The 15,195-nt window shown below is 34.4% G+C and overlaps 1 protein-coding gene across 1 annotated transcript in view; it reads right to left on the bottom strand.

Annotated features, from left to right (window-relative positions):
- LOC111516189 (glutamate receptor ionotropic, kainate 2) overlaps positions 1-15,195 on the bottom strand; it is a 213,017-nt gene that overhangs the window by 28,226 nt on the left and 169,596 nt on the right. Inside the window, exons 13-15 of the mRNA XM_074186656.1 lie at positions 11,016-11,213; positions 8,028-8,120; positions 2,332-2,629 (exon numbers count right to left, since the gene is read on the bottom strand). Of these exons, the coding sequence (XP_074042757.1) occupies positions 2,332-2,629; positions 8,028-8,120; positions 11,016-11,213 (589 nt within the window). The remainder of the gene's footprint in view (positions 1-2,331; positions 2,630-8,027; positions 8,121-11,015; positions 11,214-15,195) is intronic.

Here is a 15,195-nt window from a genome sequence, read left to right as displayed (position 1 = left end):
AAAGCCTTTGTGAAACATGCCACCGTGGACCAGCCTACCCAAGCTAAGGTGTGAGGAATCGTGCCGACAGCTAAATGGCCGCATCAGGGTGATACGTGGTTACGAACGATCTCCTTGGGGAACTGGGCAAAACCTCATTGTAATCAGCCTTCCTCCGTTAATGCGGGGCTCTGCCAGAGTGACCAACTCTTCCCCTGCTACTCGTGAGAACACACATGAATGAAACAAATATAAAAACAGACAGAGAAAAAACAAAAACCAATCCCAAGGCTGCATAGAAATGCTCACCTCAATCTATGGCGGTGGCTGGGGACGAACAGAAAGGTCCACCCCAATCTACCGCTCGAAATGAGGCTGGACATGGCAGATCACCTCGTGATATAATACAAAGGCAAAGGCGTAACCGCATTTGTAGCGCCAATTCCAAAAGGAGAAAAAGAGCTAAAGAGGCAGGAGTGGCAGTAACTATAAGTGCTCCCTTCTCTTCACCTTCACTGAGGGAAACCCAAGAAGGTTGAAGAAGCCGCGCAACAACAGTAATGTCACTGCACCTTTCAAAACCTTCACGAAGACTGTCGTGAGACACTTCAAGGTTGCCAAAGAGAATATGTGTTCGCCGAGTCTTGGCCTTCACCTACCGATATAAAGGAGATGTTTCCCAGTGACCTGTCCACCTTCTTGGAAGGTGGACAGGTCACTGGGAAACTACAGATACAGAGAATGTCAATTCTGATTTTCATGATCACTTCATAAGGAAATCAAACCATTTAAGAACTATCCAAATACATAGTTGGAATCCATTGAGCTTTACTGGAAGGAAAATTTACAATAGACTGCCCAAATACATAAAGAACACTAATTCCGCCATCAAATTCAAGAAATATTTTACAAAGTATTCTTTATCTGTCGAAGATAATGATTGATTTCATGAATATAAAAACTTTTAAATGCAATCTGGTTTTACATTATTATTTTTTTTATTCTTGAATACGTAATGGATTTTCAAAAAATCTTGGCCGTTCGATAACATATTTATGTCAATTGTTCTCTAATATTTGTTATTCTATTTCATTCCCTATTTAAACAGGTAATTTTCCAGGAATATTGAAGTAATAATAATAATAATGATAAGGGAGTATCGCGGAAAACCTTAGGTTCCGCAAAAAAAACCTTTTCGCTCACTCCAAGAGCTTCCACGTATGGTAGATAATCCGCCGACCGCTAATCAGGTGGAATCCTTCTGGAAGGATATCTATGAACACCCGCAGCCACTCAACTTAGACACTCCAGCCCTAGCGCAGTTCGAAGCTTTCAACAAAGAGCTTCAACAGCCTGAGCTCAACGAACTGCTCAACCCGATAACCCCGAATGACGTTCGAATGGCCCTTGTTGGTTCCAAGAACTTTGCTGCTCCAGGCCCAGATGGGCTGAACACTTATTGGTGGAAAAAAATACCAAGTACCCACCGCCATCTGGTCAGAGTTTTCAACTCATGGCTGGACGAAGAGCAGCCGATTCCGGATTGGTTTGTCGAGGGGTGGACCGTTCCTATCCCCGAAAGCGGAGATTTGTCGATTCCTAAGAATTACAGACCGATAACATGCTTGAATTCGTGTTATAAGTTGTTCACAAGCATCTTATATACACGGATACTCACCGCAGTTGACCGAGTGTTCGAAAGGATATATGAGCAGAGAGGGTCGAAGAGAGGAGTCGCTGGATGTAAAGAGAACCTGCTCATTGATAGATGTGTAACGCAGGACTCGATGCAATATAAGCGTAACCTCTCTATGGCCTGGATCGATTACCGTAAGGCATTTGATACAATTTCGGTTCGGAAAACCAGATAAAATATCGAGATTGAGGCAGAAATCTTAGCCGCACAGATGCAGAAGGCTGCCATTCTTGGCTAACTGCGCTTGCTCAGGGCATATGATTCTCGGACCCAATGATCACTTACCTCACGGTGTGGGGAGTGGTCATTGGTTGATAATGCTGGCGCGCCCTCGCGAATGTATCGGGCCTTCGGGGAATAGGGCCTGACCAGCGCACACTACGGTGAAAAAAATAATAATAATAATAAATGTACTTTATTGTCAAAAGAGAAACTCTCATTGACAAAGCTTTGGTTAACATTGCATTTTTTGAGAAATAAAAAACATAATCAATTACATGAAATATAAGAATAAAAAAAAATAAAAATTCATTATTACTTTTCACACTGAAAGAAATATTGATCAGTAGAAAATCGATAGGGTTAGTTATTGGTGACTTTATTGCCATTTTCAAAAAAATACAAAATTTTCTTCGAAACAGAAGAAATATACCCACCAATATTTTCTACTCCAAGAGCATTCGCCTTGGATTCTTTATTTTTATCGTCTCGATTACAAACGTCGCCAGTATTTTTCCACCATTTATCATATAAAATTTGGATCACGCCTTTTTCTTGTAGCTCCAGTATTGCCAGAGATATTTTGTCCCTCCATTGGCTACCCTTGGGCGTTGCGATGCCATATCCTTTCGAGTCAAGTAATCCTCCAATTTGTGTCAAATTGCAATCTCTCTGGACGGCGTAGTCCAACATTGTGGACTCCATAAGAAAGGCATAATTTCCGTCCAGCACCCTCTGGAAAGAAATCATTGAATTTTTATCTGTCAAGTTCATGAATGCCAATGAATACAACACTGAATAATATATCCTCGATGGAATATTTGAAAATAACCTTTTTGAAAATGTAAATTTGGACGAATAAAATACATTTCGAAATGAAATTCTCCCAACTACCTACACAGTAGGCTCTATAGTCCGGTCAAATCAGACCAAAAAATAAGAGTGAAGCTACCTAAATTAGTAATATTGTTTGAAGTATAATCTAAAATGAAATTTGAAAGTTTCCCATCTCTCCCATCTATGGAAAAAAATGTATTCAAGGTCAAAAGTCAAAAAAATGAGTTTTTCGCGATTTTCACCAAAAAGGTGGGTTTTATCATAAAATTATTTTCGACAAAAATTGAAGAACATAAAATTTTCTACAAAAATGTATCAATACTTTTTTCCTACGAGCCACCCTTTTTGAGATATAACGATTCAAAAAGTTGTAATCGTCATAATATGAATGTGTACGCCACGTATACAGAGTGACTCACGGTCGATGGTAGGTTAGACGTTTCTGGAAAACGCAAAGCATGATTTTTCTGAAAATTTCACCTCTCATATTTCCTTACCTGTTCTATCGATCTAAAATATTTTCAGCATTGCGGCGTTGCCATTTCTATCAAAAAGTCCTAGCAATTATATTTTTTTAAATGGAACACCACGTATATTAATACATTTTTGGAATCGCTCCAGTATTTTAATACTTTTTTGTTAATAATGTCCTATACCTATCTCTATCTGTTTTCGAGATGAAAAATAAATTGTGCTAAATATGGTCCAAAACATAGCCTTAATTGAAATTAAGTACATGAGTACTCTCAATTCATGAAAAGTTGATATTTTGATGATAGTTTGGACAAATTAGAAATATTCAAATGACACCAAGAAATCGACTCCATATTATACAGGGCGTGCTAAAATTACTATTATTTCCATTGTGCATAAAAGTAGTCGAAAGTTCATTTTTTCAAATGAAACCCCCGGTATATTACTCGATAAATTGAAAGATGGTGAAAATTGCTTCAAGATGATATACATGTCCATATACCTAAACCGTCAAGTTTTCTTAATAAAGCCGTTTTTGTGGAAAAATAGTTATTCACGTTTTACCTACAAGTGTGGAAAGTGGCATTTTATTTTGTGAGTGGGGATTATTGCAAAACGAGCGTCAGCAAGTGGAGCAAACTCACGAGCAAAATAAAATCACTTTTAACAAATGTATCATACAAATTTTTTTGTATAACGTTACTGCTGATAATAAAAAAATTAAAGGGTCCATGGGATTTGAACACACGATCTTTGGATTACAAGGCATATGTTACAACTACATACGCCAACTCACGTTATTTTAAGGAGGATTATTGGTTAGTCATGAAGCACTTTCTACAGTTGGACTGAATACTACTTCGTCATCGTCAGTAACTTCACAGGGATTTAATATTACCAATAGCACGAACTGCATGTGTGAACTTTCCTAAATGATTTTTTGGTAGGTGTTCTGATTGAAGTGTTTCTATCAAAGAGATTTTCAATAACAGTTGTACAGAAAATAATTTTTAAAGAATTTGATTTCTAGGTAGCCGTGGAAATATCAAGCTTATGGCAGTTTGGTGTCTTTTATAAGTAATTGATAAATGGTTATTGACGGTGTTTCAAAAAATCGCCAAAAATGAATGCAAATATTGATTATTCAAACGAAGTTCTTATGAAATTATTTATTATACACGGACATTGTGATCAAATCATTGCCAGAACTTGTAGAAAATTCAACCAAATGTATCCTGAATTAACACCAATGAATGAGAGGAAGTTTGTGAGATTACAAAATAATTTCCTCAACTATGGCTCCATGTTAAAAGCGCCTTCAACATTACCAAAACCTGTTACTTCAAATGAGGACAATACTGTTGACGTTTTGACATATTTTTATGTATATCCAGAAGCTTCCATTCGCAGTGCAGAAAAAGATTTAGGTGTATCACATGCTTCAGTACAACGAATTTTGAAGAATCACGGAATGCATCCGTATAAATTTACCAAAGTTCAAGCTCTAAAAGCAGAAGACTTCGAAAGTAGAATGCATTTTTGTGAATCCCTTTTGATTCATACACAGGAAGATCGGTAATTTTTGTCAAAAATAATTTGAAGCGACGAATCAAAATTTACGAGGGATGGTATTTTCAATAGAAGAAATAAACATTTTTGGGCTGATCATAATCCTCATGTTACAAAAGAAATGGGGTTTCAAGAAAAATTTGACCTGAATGTTTTCTGTATTCTGAAGAACAATAAAATTATCTTTTTTATTTATGAAGACACACTGAATGCGGAGAGATATCTCCAAATATAAAGGACGACTGTAACCTATTTTGTTGATAATTTGCCTTTATAGGAATATAGGAATCCGTGGTTTCAACTGGACGGAGCGCCAGCTCATTCCACCCAGGAAGTTTTCAGGAAACTTGACGAACTCTTCGACGATCGTTGGTTTAGGCGTTTAGGGCCGTGGGATTGGCCACCGAAATCACCCGATCTCACGCCACTTGCCTTTTTTTTATGGGATGTTTTAAAAGGAAGGGTATATAGTACTCCAGTGACTACCAAAGAATAATTGCGACGGCGAATAGTGCGGAGTATTGAAGATCTGGATCCCCAGGAAATTGAAAAAGCAACCACAAGTCGCGTACAAAAAAACAATTTTGAGTGTTTAGAATGTAATGGACAACATTTTCAGCATTTATTGTGAAAATGTGATATTTTATTTACAATTTTGTTATTTTGAATCATCCTATTCTGTTATTGTCTGTACTTTCACATGTTTTAGCCCACAAAATCTTACTTTTTACCTAGAAATGAATGATTTTTGGTACAGTTGTTCCCTGGAAACTTTGAGCCATAGTTAAGGAAATTATTTTGTAACCTTACAAACTTTCTCTCGTTCATTGGTGTTGATTCAGGATACATTTGATTGAATGTTTTACACGTTCTGACAATGATTTGATCACTTTGTTCATGTGTATAATAAATAATTTCATAAGAACTTCGTTAGAATAATCGATATTTGCATTCATTTTGGAAGATGATTTGAAACACCGTCGATAACTCTTTGTAAATTACTCATAAAAGTAACCGAACTGCTATAAGCTTGATAATCCCACTGCTACCTGAATCCAAATTCTAAAAAAAAATAATGTTTCTAGAAGAAGCGACTTTATTGAGAAAACTTGACGATTTAGGTATTGGGACATGATATATCATCTTGAAGCATTTTTCACCATCTTTCAATTTACCGAGTAATATACAGGGGGTTTCATTTGAAAAAATGAACTTTTGACTACTTTTATGCACAATGGAAATAATAGTAATTTTAGCACGCCCTGTATGATATGGAGTCGATTTCTTGGTGTTATTTGAATATTTCGAGTTTGTCCAAACTATCATCAAAATATCAACTTTTCATGAATTGAGAGTACTGATGTACTTAATTTCAATTAAGGCTATGTTTTGGACCATATTTAGCACAATTTATTTTTTATCTCGAAAACAGATAGAAATAGGTATAGGACATTATCGACAAGAAAGTATTAAAATACTAGGGCAATTCCAAAAATGCATTAATATACGGGGTGTTCCATTCAAAAAAATAAAGTTGCTAGGACTTTTTGATGGAAGTGGCAACGCCGCGAAGCTGAAAATATTTTAGATCGATAGAAAAGGTAAGGAAATGTGAGAGGTGGAATTTTCAGAAAAATCATGCTTTGCGTTTTCCAGAAATGTCTAACCTACCATCGACGGAGAGTCACGCTGTAGTTGTAATATATTTTGAAATATTTTTCTATCGGTCATTGTTACACTTATAATATTGAATATACATACCTACCAATATTATAAAAGCGAATGTGAGTTTGTTTGTTAAGGTTTCACGCGAAAACTAATTAAAGGGTTCATCATGAAATTTTGTTCACATGTTCTTTGAATTATTAGAAGTAACATATTAAACTTTTAATTAAAGAAAAAATATTTTTTATGTAAGATAAAAAAATTGTTTGTCAAAAGAATCTCAAAATCGAGCTACTTTGTTGGTTAGGTTAGGATAGGTTAGAAAAGGATAAGATAGGTTAGGTTATGATGCACTGTTTGGAACCTTTGGTATAGTAATGAATATTACTGAAGTTTTTCCAAACACCAAATCGTTATTTCCAACACCTCGACACGTGTTTTGATAACCAAGTGATCATCTTCAAGAGGATTAATCTTCCTCTTGAAGATGATCACTTGGTGATCGAAACACGTGTCGAGGTAATAAAAATAACGATTTGGTGTTGGGAAAAACTCCAGTAATATTTATAGGTTAGATTAGGTTGAGTTAGGTTAGGTTAGGTTAGGTAGGTAATAATTTTTGAAAATCGATAATCCCAGCCAAGCATTAAAATATAGTTCTCATATTGATTTATTTCTATTGTACTGACACTTATTCAATGGCATGAATGCGAACAAAGCCGCGGGTGAAAGCTAGTAAGTTATGAGTATAAGAATATCAAGTGAAATGAAACTCTGTCCCTTAATTTATACGCCATTGTGAAAGTACCTGTTGACCCTGTATTGTTGCTTCATGAGTATTGCTGCAGCATTCCAGAATGAAATAGAAAACTATTTTGAATATGAATTATCTCCCTACCCTTGAACATTGAATTGAGCCTTTCATCTCAATTCGAAATCACTTCTAGAACCTCATTAAAATATGCAATCATTTGCTGCCGGTGAAGATATGTCTCCGTAGCCGATGTCTTGGAATCCAGAAGGAATGACGAGACACGTGTGCCGTTGTTTGCAAAGCAATATATTGGATTCTTGTTTTTTTTCCAATATTTCGTTGATATACAATAAAAAGAGGGTTGTATGAATGTTTACAAATTGTAGTTATCGAACAAATTCCAACCGAGATAAGAGTCTACTGATGGGCTAATTTTGTCAATTTTTGAAAATGATATGTTTTATTGTTAGAAAAATGACCCGTGTTAGGAATCACACGTTAAAAAGTAAGACCTCGTTTCCTTAGGTCGCACAAGTTATGACTTCAGAAAGTAATCGTTCGTAGGGGGCGACAGCTGGTCGAAAAACCAAATTTTAACAGAGTTATATTGTAGAAGTTGATATTGACTCTAGGAAGGAGAAATTAACTTTTGTCTGATTTTTAACAAGTCTTTTATTTGTTACGGCTAGTTAGTTTATTTGAGAATAGTTTCACAAACCAAAACCGGTCATAACAAATAGAAAACTTGGTAGAAATCACATAAAAATTATATTCTTTATCTTACATTGATGTTTTCATTTAATGATTGATTAATTCTTCGACTAATTGAATTACCTGAACACCTTCTTCATAGGTCTTCACAAAAACGGGTGGTCTCTTGCTTTCCATAAATCTCCACATCTTTTGATAAATTCCAATTTTTGAATCCTGTAACAGAGTATTGCAAAAATCTACATATCATTTGATAATAATGGCCATGAATATTACTGGAGTTTTTCTCAACACCAAATCGTTATTTTTACACCTCGACATGTGTTTCGATCACCAAGTGATCATCTTTGAGAGGAAGATAAAACTAATAACTACTCAAAACTAAAGCTACTTATACTAATCAGGTACATCATACAGCTAGTTAATCAGTAATACCACCCATACAAGTGTACGACCCTAAATTAATTTTACAATTGGCCTTTCTATTATTTACAATATGTCCTTATGTATGTTTGAATGTTACAGCTCTATATAGAACAATTTTCAGCTATATAAAATCAGTTTCACAATATTGCGTAAATAAATATATTTAGAATGTGTCTTTTTGTAGTAATCAGTAAACCCAACAATATTATTTCAACAAGCTATATAGTATGCTATTTGGTATTGGTCCGTTGTCGTTATTCATAATATTATTATGTTTACTCATTTCCACACTCTCATAGGCATCTAGTTGCCGGTTGTTATTAACTTGTCTAACTAATCTTAAAGAACTGAAGTCTTTGGAATGGTTTTGTTGCAAAATATGATGGGCGACTGCTGATTTTTCAAATCTTCCATATTTTAAGTGTGCTATGTGTTCCTTATATCTCACTTTAATAGATCTGTTTGTCTGTCCATAATATTTTGCATCGCAGTCCTTACATTCAATTTCGTAAATTCCAGACTTTTCCGAATTCTCGACTTTGTCTTTTGGACTTCCCAAAAGGCTCTGCAGTGTATGACTTGTTTTAAAAACCACCTTTATACCTAGTTCCTTGAAAATCTTTCCAAAGTTCTTCGTATATTGGTGGTATGGAACTGAGATGTATTTATCTTGGTTTTTGTCCTTTCTGAAAGTCCATACCACCAATATACGAAGAACTTTGGAAATATTTTCAAGGAACTAGGTATGAAGGTGGTTTTTAAAACAAGTCATACACTGCAGAACCTTTTGGGAAGTCCAAAAGACAAAGTCGAGAATTCGGAAAAGTCTGGAATTTACGAAATTGAATGTAAGGACTGCGATGCAAAATATTATGGACAGACAAAAAGATCTATTGAAGTGAGATATAAGGAACACATAGCACACTTAAAATATGGAAGGCCTGAAAAATCAGTAGTCGCCCATCATATTTTGCAACAAAACCATTCCATAGACTTCAGTTCTTTAAGATTAGTTAGACAAGTTAATAACAACAGGCAACTAGATGCCTATGAGAGTGTGGAAATAAGTAAACATAATAATATTATGAATAACGATAACGGACCAATACCAAATAGCATACTATATAGCTTGTTGAAATAATATTGTTGGATTTACTGATTACTACAAAAAGACACATTGTAAATATATTTAGATAGGCAATATTGTGAAACTAATTTTATATAGCTGAAAATTATTCTATATATAGCTGTAACATTTAAACATACATTAGAACATATTGTAAATAATAGAAAGGCCAATTGTAAAATTAATTTAGGATGGTACACTTGTATGGGTGGTATTACTGATTACCTACCTGTATGATGTACCTGATTAGTATAAGTAGCTTTAGTTTTGAGTAGTTATTAGTTTTATCTTCCTCTTGAAGATGATCACTTGGTGATCGAAACACGTGTCGAGGTGTAAAAATAACGATTTGGTGTTGGGAAAAAACTCCAGTAATATTCATTACTACACCAAAGGTTCCAAACAGTATATCACAAGTAAATAATGGTTATAATCAGCCATAACCTCTCTCGATGACAGTAGAAATTCAATTATATGATTGAAAATCACAACGAAAGACTAATATAAAAAAATAAGTTATAGCTGTGGGTTTCTAGGGAATCACATACTTGATTCTTAACCAATACCCAAAAAACAATTTGATACGCTTCAATATCATTTTTGTGCAAAGCGGTTTTGCAATATTTTTAACGTCAGTTTGCTCATATTGTTTCAAATATTTTTTCAATTGAAGAGATACTGTTTCTTGAATTCATTTCTAACTTTCGACAATCTGTAAAATAAATAAATGAAGATCAACCGAGAATCTCCTCAAGTGTAATAGGAGCGAATTGAAAAGTTCACCCCGAATGGTTACTTGCGTAATATGAAACTCTGAAAAACCTAGTCATCAACTTGTATTTATAAATTATGCTCATATTTTTCTTCAATTTGAGACAATTTCTAAGTGATGAAATTTATCAGTCCGTGTATGAAAAAATACTGGACATTAATGTTATATTCAGGAATTTTTTCAATGTATTACTGTGCGTTTTAGATTCGACATGTCCATTTACCACAATCAAATATGAATCTCATATAACTAAAAATGAGTGGATTACTGAAGACATCAAGGAGGAAGGTAGACAACTGAGAGAACTTTACCGATTAACAAAAAATGCGGATAATGACATACCTAATAAAAATACTAATGTGCAAGAGGAAATACTATAAGAACAAACTTTTCAAGTCAGAGGGTATGCAAGGCTGAAAAAAACAACTAACTGAACTAACTGGAAAAGGAAATAAACAATACCCTCAACAAATTTAAATTGGACACAAATTGATAAGGAGTTCTTACATATTACCTACTTTTATGCCTACTTCCTAATGAATGAATCTACCTGAGAAAGTAGAAGCTATTGTATAGTGAAACAAGTATTGCGTTTTTGTAAAACTGTTTAGTGAAAATCTCACAATGAAGCGTTTATTGAATACGTCAGTAATGGATTTTCAACAAGTATCAGCCGATTCCATCGCATAACTGAAAAAATTCATAAATTTCATTACACAAATGGGTTATTTGTGATTGTTTCGAAAAACAAATAAATTTACAATAAAGAAACAGATGAGCTTTTTACCCTAAAAAAGGTCATAGTGCTGCCTCCTTCAAGTGTTCCATATCCTATTTCGGTTTGTTCAGCAAGATCCTGGGCACTTTCGATGGGAGTAATCATCCTTTCGACCGTTAGGAAGGCGGCCAAATTCGCTGTATATGACGAAATTATTATCAGAGTGAAAAACCACCAAATGCCTCCGACGATCCGAGTTGAAGTGGCCTAAAAAACATGAACTGATTTCACCCACTTCTTTCAAGAATGGCTATTCACTAATTATAGTCCGTTCATAATTTGTCGATAGCACAAAATGAGGGCCCAAGTCATAAAACGGTCGTAAAACTCGTAAAATCATAGGCGAAGGTTCCTGAGGTGTTTTTTTTATTAAATATAAAGCTTCAGTTTATATTCGAAACTTGCCTTGAAAGGGTGAAGTTGTTACGAACGAAAATAATTTTTGGTTTAGTACATTTTTTAATCGCATTTAATTTACGGCTCGTTGGTGTTTCGGCGTCTACGGCAGTAATTAACGTCTCTAATATTTATTTTGCGAATTTTGTGCAGTGCGTGAGTAACTTTTTTTCATATTCCTACAAACATATACGTACCTTTTGTTCCTGCTTGTTTTGTTTGATTGCTTGCGATGGCTTCGTCATCATCATCAACATCATCAAGTTTTACACCGGTACTGTTGCGTACAGTCAGTAAGTCTGTCTATTCACCAAGAGAGAAGACTATTGTTTTGAACGTTCACGATGCTCTGGTTTCTCAGAACATAATCAAGAGTTGTGCCAACATGACGGGCGTAGGGGAGTCAACAATATATAGGTTCCTATCAGAAAGAAAAAAAAAGGTATAGCTAACCCAAATACAAAAGAATACTTAAAGAGGGGGAGAAAACCTATTGAAATTGATGAATTTGCCAAAAATGGTATTCGAAGGAAAATTCACGAATTTTTTTACAAAAAAGAAATACCCAACTTAAACAAAATTTTACAAGAAGTTAGAGACGACCCGGATTTGCCTCATGTCGGACGAACCAAATTGTGGCAAGTTTTAAAAGAATTAAATTTCCGGTGGGAGAAATCAGACCGAAAATCACTTTTGATTGACCGGGAAGAGATAATATGTTGGAGAAGAAAGTATCTAAGATCTATACGAAAATTTCGGGCTGAAGGAAGGCCAATTTACTATCAGGACGAAACGTGGGTAAACGCAGGTCATACTCTCACAAAAATTTGGACAGATAAAAATATATCAAGCTCCAGGCAAGCCTTTATGGAAGGTTGGTCTACTGGTATTTCCCCACCCTTTGGTAAAGGCAGTAGATTAATAGTTTCTCACATTGGCAGTGAAAAAGGATTTGCTAAGCATGGTTTGTTGGAATTTGAATCCAAAAGTACAAAAGACTATCACGAGGAGATGACAGCTGATGTTTTCGAAGAGTATTTTGAGCAGATGATTGAACATATACCACCAAACTCAATTATAGTATTAGATAATGCACCTTATCATTCACGACTAGTTGAAAGACTTCCAACGACTGCGTGGGAGAAACAGGATATCATTGACTGGCTGCGGAATAAGTCCCTGTCTTACGAAGATGGAATGGTTAAAGCAGAACTTTTAAAAATTGCCCGGCAACACAAATCTAAGTTCAAGAAATACGTAGTTGACAAAATGGCGGAAAGACGAAACATCACAGTCCTTAGACTTCCACCCTACCACTGCGAATTAAATCCAATTGAACTCATTTGGGCACAAATGAAAAGCTATGTGGCTAGAAAAAATACGTCATATAAAATACAAGCTGTACGTGAATTGTTATATGAGTCTTTACAACATATTACAGAACAAAATTGGCGAGATGTAGTAAGACATGCAATAGAAGAAGAACAAAAAATGTGGGATCTTGACAATATAATTGATGCGACTGTAGAGACACAACCGCTAATTATTAACCTGCAAGACGACTCGGATTCCGAAGATGATCCTGTTTATTTTGAATTTGAATAGTTTTGTAAGTAATCGTAGTTTATATCATTTAAAAATAGGTATTAATTAAATAAATGTATCTTTTACAAATTACAAGTAACTTATTATTTTTGAATAAAATAAAGAATTTTTTTTAAATTAAAAATACAGTTTACAGTACCTATAGTTTAAGAATATATTTATTTATTTAAAGTAACTAATGTTTCAATCATATACTCTACGACACTGGTCACTCATTTCCACTCAAAATACCTACATAATCGGATTAAAAGTTTCATAGCTGTATTGTATTTCTTCAGATACAAGGTGGGTTAGTCGAAAACATCTTAAACTGCCAGTTTTAGTTTGGTTTTTGTTATTATATCATATTAGCTGTCCTCTCTGTATTTCAGTTCTCTAATGAGGGTCAAACTTGCAGTGAGCTATCTACAAATTATGAACGGACTATAGTTCAACAGTGATTTAGTTACTATATAGGGTGTAACAAAAAGGAACATCAAAAATTTTGGTCAGAAATAACTCCATTGGATATAAGGTACCTCAATGCAAATTTGCACACAAATAACTCAAACTTTTCTATTCATTAACAATGATCCAGTTTTTATTGAGATGCAGGCTATTTTTCATTATCGTTCAAAAAAATCTTCAGTTAGCTGTTGTTCCTACAGATAAATAAGCCATTGCTTCAACAATCACATACATACTGTCATTTGTGACACTATTGGCTCAATACTTTTTCGAAATCCAGTTTTTGTCGACATGCGGCAAAAATTTTGAGTATTCATATTATTTGCAGGTACTAAAAATATGTACAAATATGTGATATTTTTTTAATGAATTCATGGATATAGCCGTTACTACGTGGTAGGAGATCATGATGAAAAGAGAAATGAAAATTTCTATGTTTTTTAATAAAAGTGGTAACAAACATAGAAATTTTCATTTCTCATTTCATCATTTTTTCAATATATGTTCAAAATAGTCTCCATTATCCTGAATACACATTCGGCACCGTTTTAGATAGATAGGTCAACGGAATTTTTTGAAAGGTCATAGAATTCTGACGGGATCGATTTGCACTTTCAATGATTCGATGCCTCAGTTGTTGTTCGCCAATTATTTCAACAGAATACACTTCTTTTTTTATAAAACCCCAGGAGCAAAAGTCAATAGGGTTAAGATCTGGACCTCCGGCTGGTCAAGAAATAGTTGCATCTTATTGCAACATCTTATTGCAAGTGTCTTATTTTGAAACATCGATATCCGCCATGTTGTAATGTTATCCAAATCGTTGCGGAAGAGGCAATATAGAAACATCGATGTCCGCCATTGAGGATGAGAGTGTTCCATGTAGGTGAAATTTCATCTGGAACCTCAAGCGCTCCTTTCACCAACCATTAGGAGATAGAGATTAATTATCAACTCAGCCTTAATATAACAATCACAGAAACGCTACTTTATTCAGTATCAGAAAGAGATGAAATCACACTCACATGGAACACTGTGATATTCAATGTTGTTATTTAGATCGGTGCTGAAGAATAGTTGTTTATAGAAGACTTTTCTTCAATTTGTATCTGAAAGTAACTTCTACGCATGATTTGAACATCTTCGTGGAGAGTTTATTTCGAAATTAATTGCTTTTTTCCTTCCTTTGTGAGTTTCCCACATTTTTTGTATGAAAACAGAGATATTGAATTTGGAAACCATTTCTTCTGAAAATATATCTATTTTTTTATTTTGTGATGATGATTGTATGCTGAAAAACCCGAAATATTTGAATTTCTACTTCGACTCTGTAGAGTGTTTCTCAAATTTGGTATGCATATACCAAGTGAGCGAATGAATGTCATTACGAACTGTTATCGAAAACATGAGTAGATTAAACTAACTCGTGACATAAAGTAGTAATTTTATGAACAAATGAAGTGGTTCATCTTATAATGTTATCCAGATTTGGTGCTGAAAAGATGATAAGCCGATGTTTCGTCTTATAGAAAATGCATTTTATGGATCACAAATATAAAACAGTTTCATCACAAGTCCAATTCAAACAGATATAACAAATCAAAACATAAATGTTGGAAGTGCTTCAAAAATAACCACAAGACAAAAAATTGCCGATATATCATCGAAAACCTAGGAAAAATCTTCATTAAAAACGGAAGCATGTATTTCTGCATCAACATCAACACAATATAAAAAAAAT

Source organism: Leptinotarsa decemlineata, unplaced genomic scaffold, assembly GCF_025532065.1.
Source record: "Leptinotarsa decemlineata unplaced genomic scaffold, Ldec_3_MD MMD2_P_RNA_scaffold_4, whole genome shotgun sequence".
In the NCBI taxonomy this organism is placed as follows: Eukaryota; Metazoa; Arthropoda; class Insecta; order Coleoptera; family Chrysomelidae; genus Leptinotarsa; species Leptinotarsa decemlineata.
The sequence above is the reverse complement of the archived record's forward strand: the minus strand, read 5'-3'. Positions and strand labels throughout refer to the sequence as shown.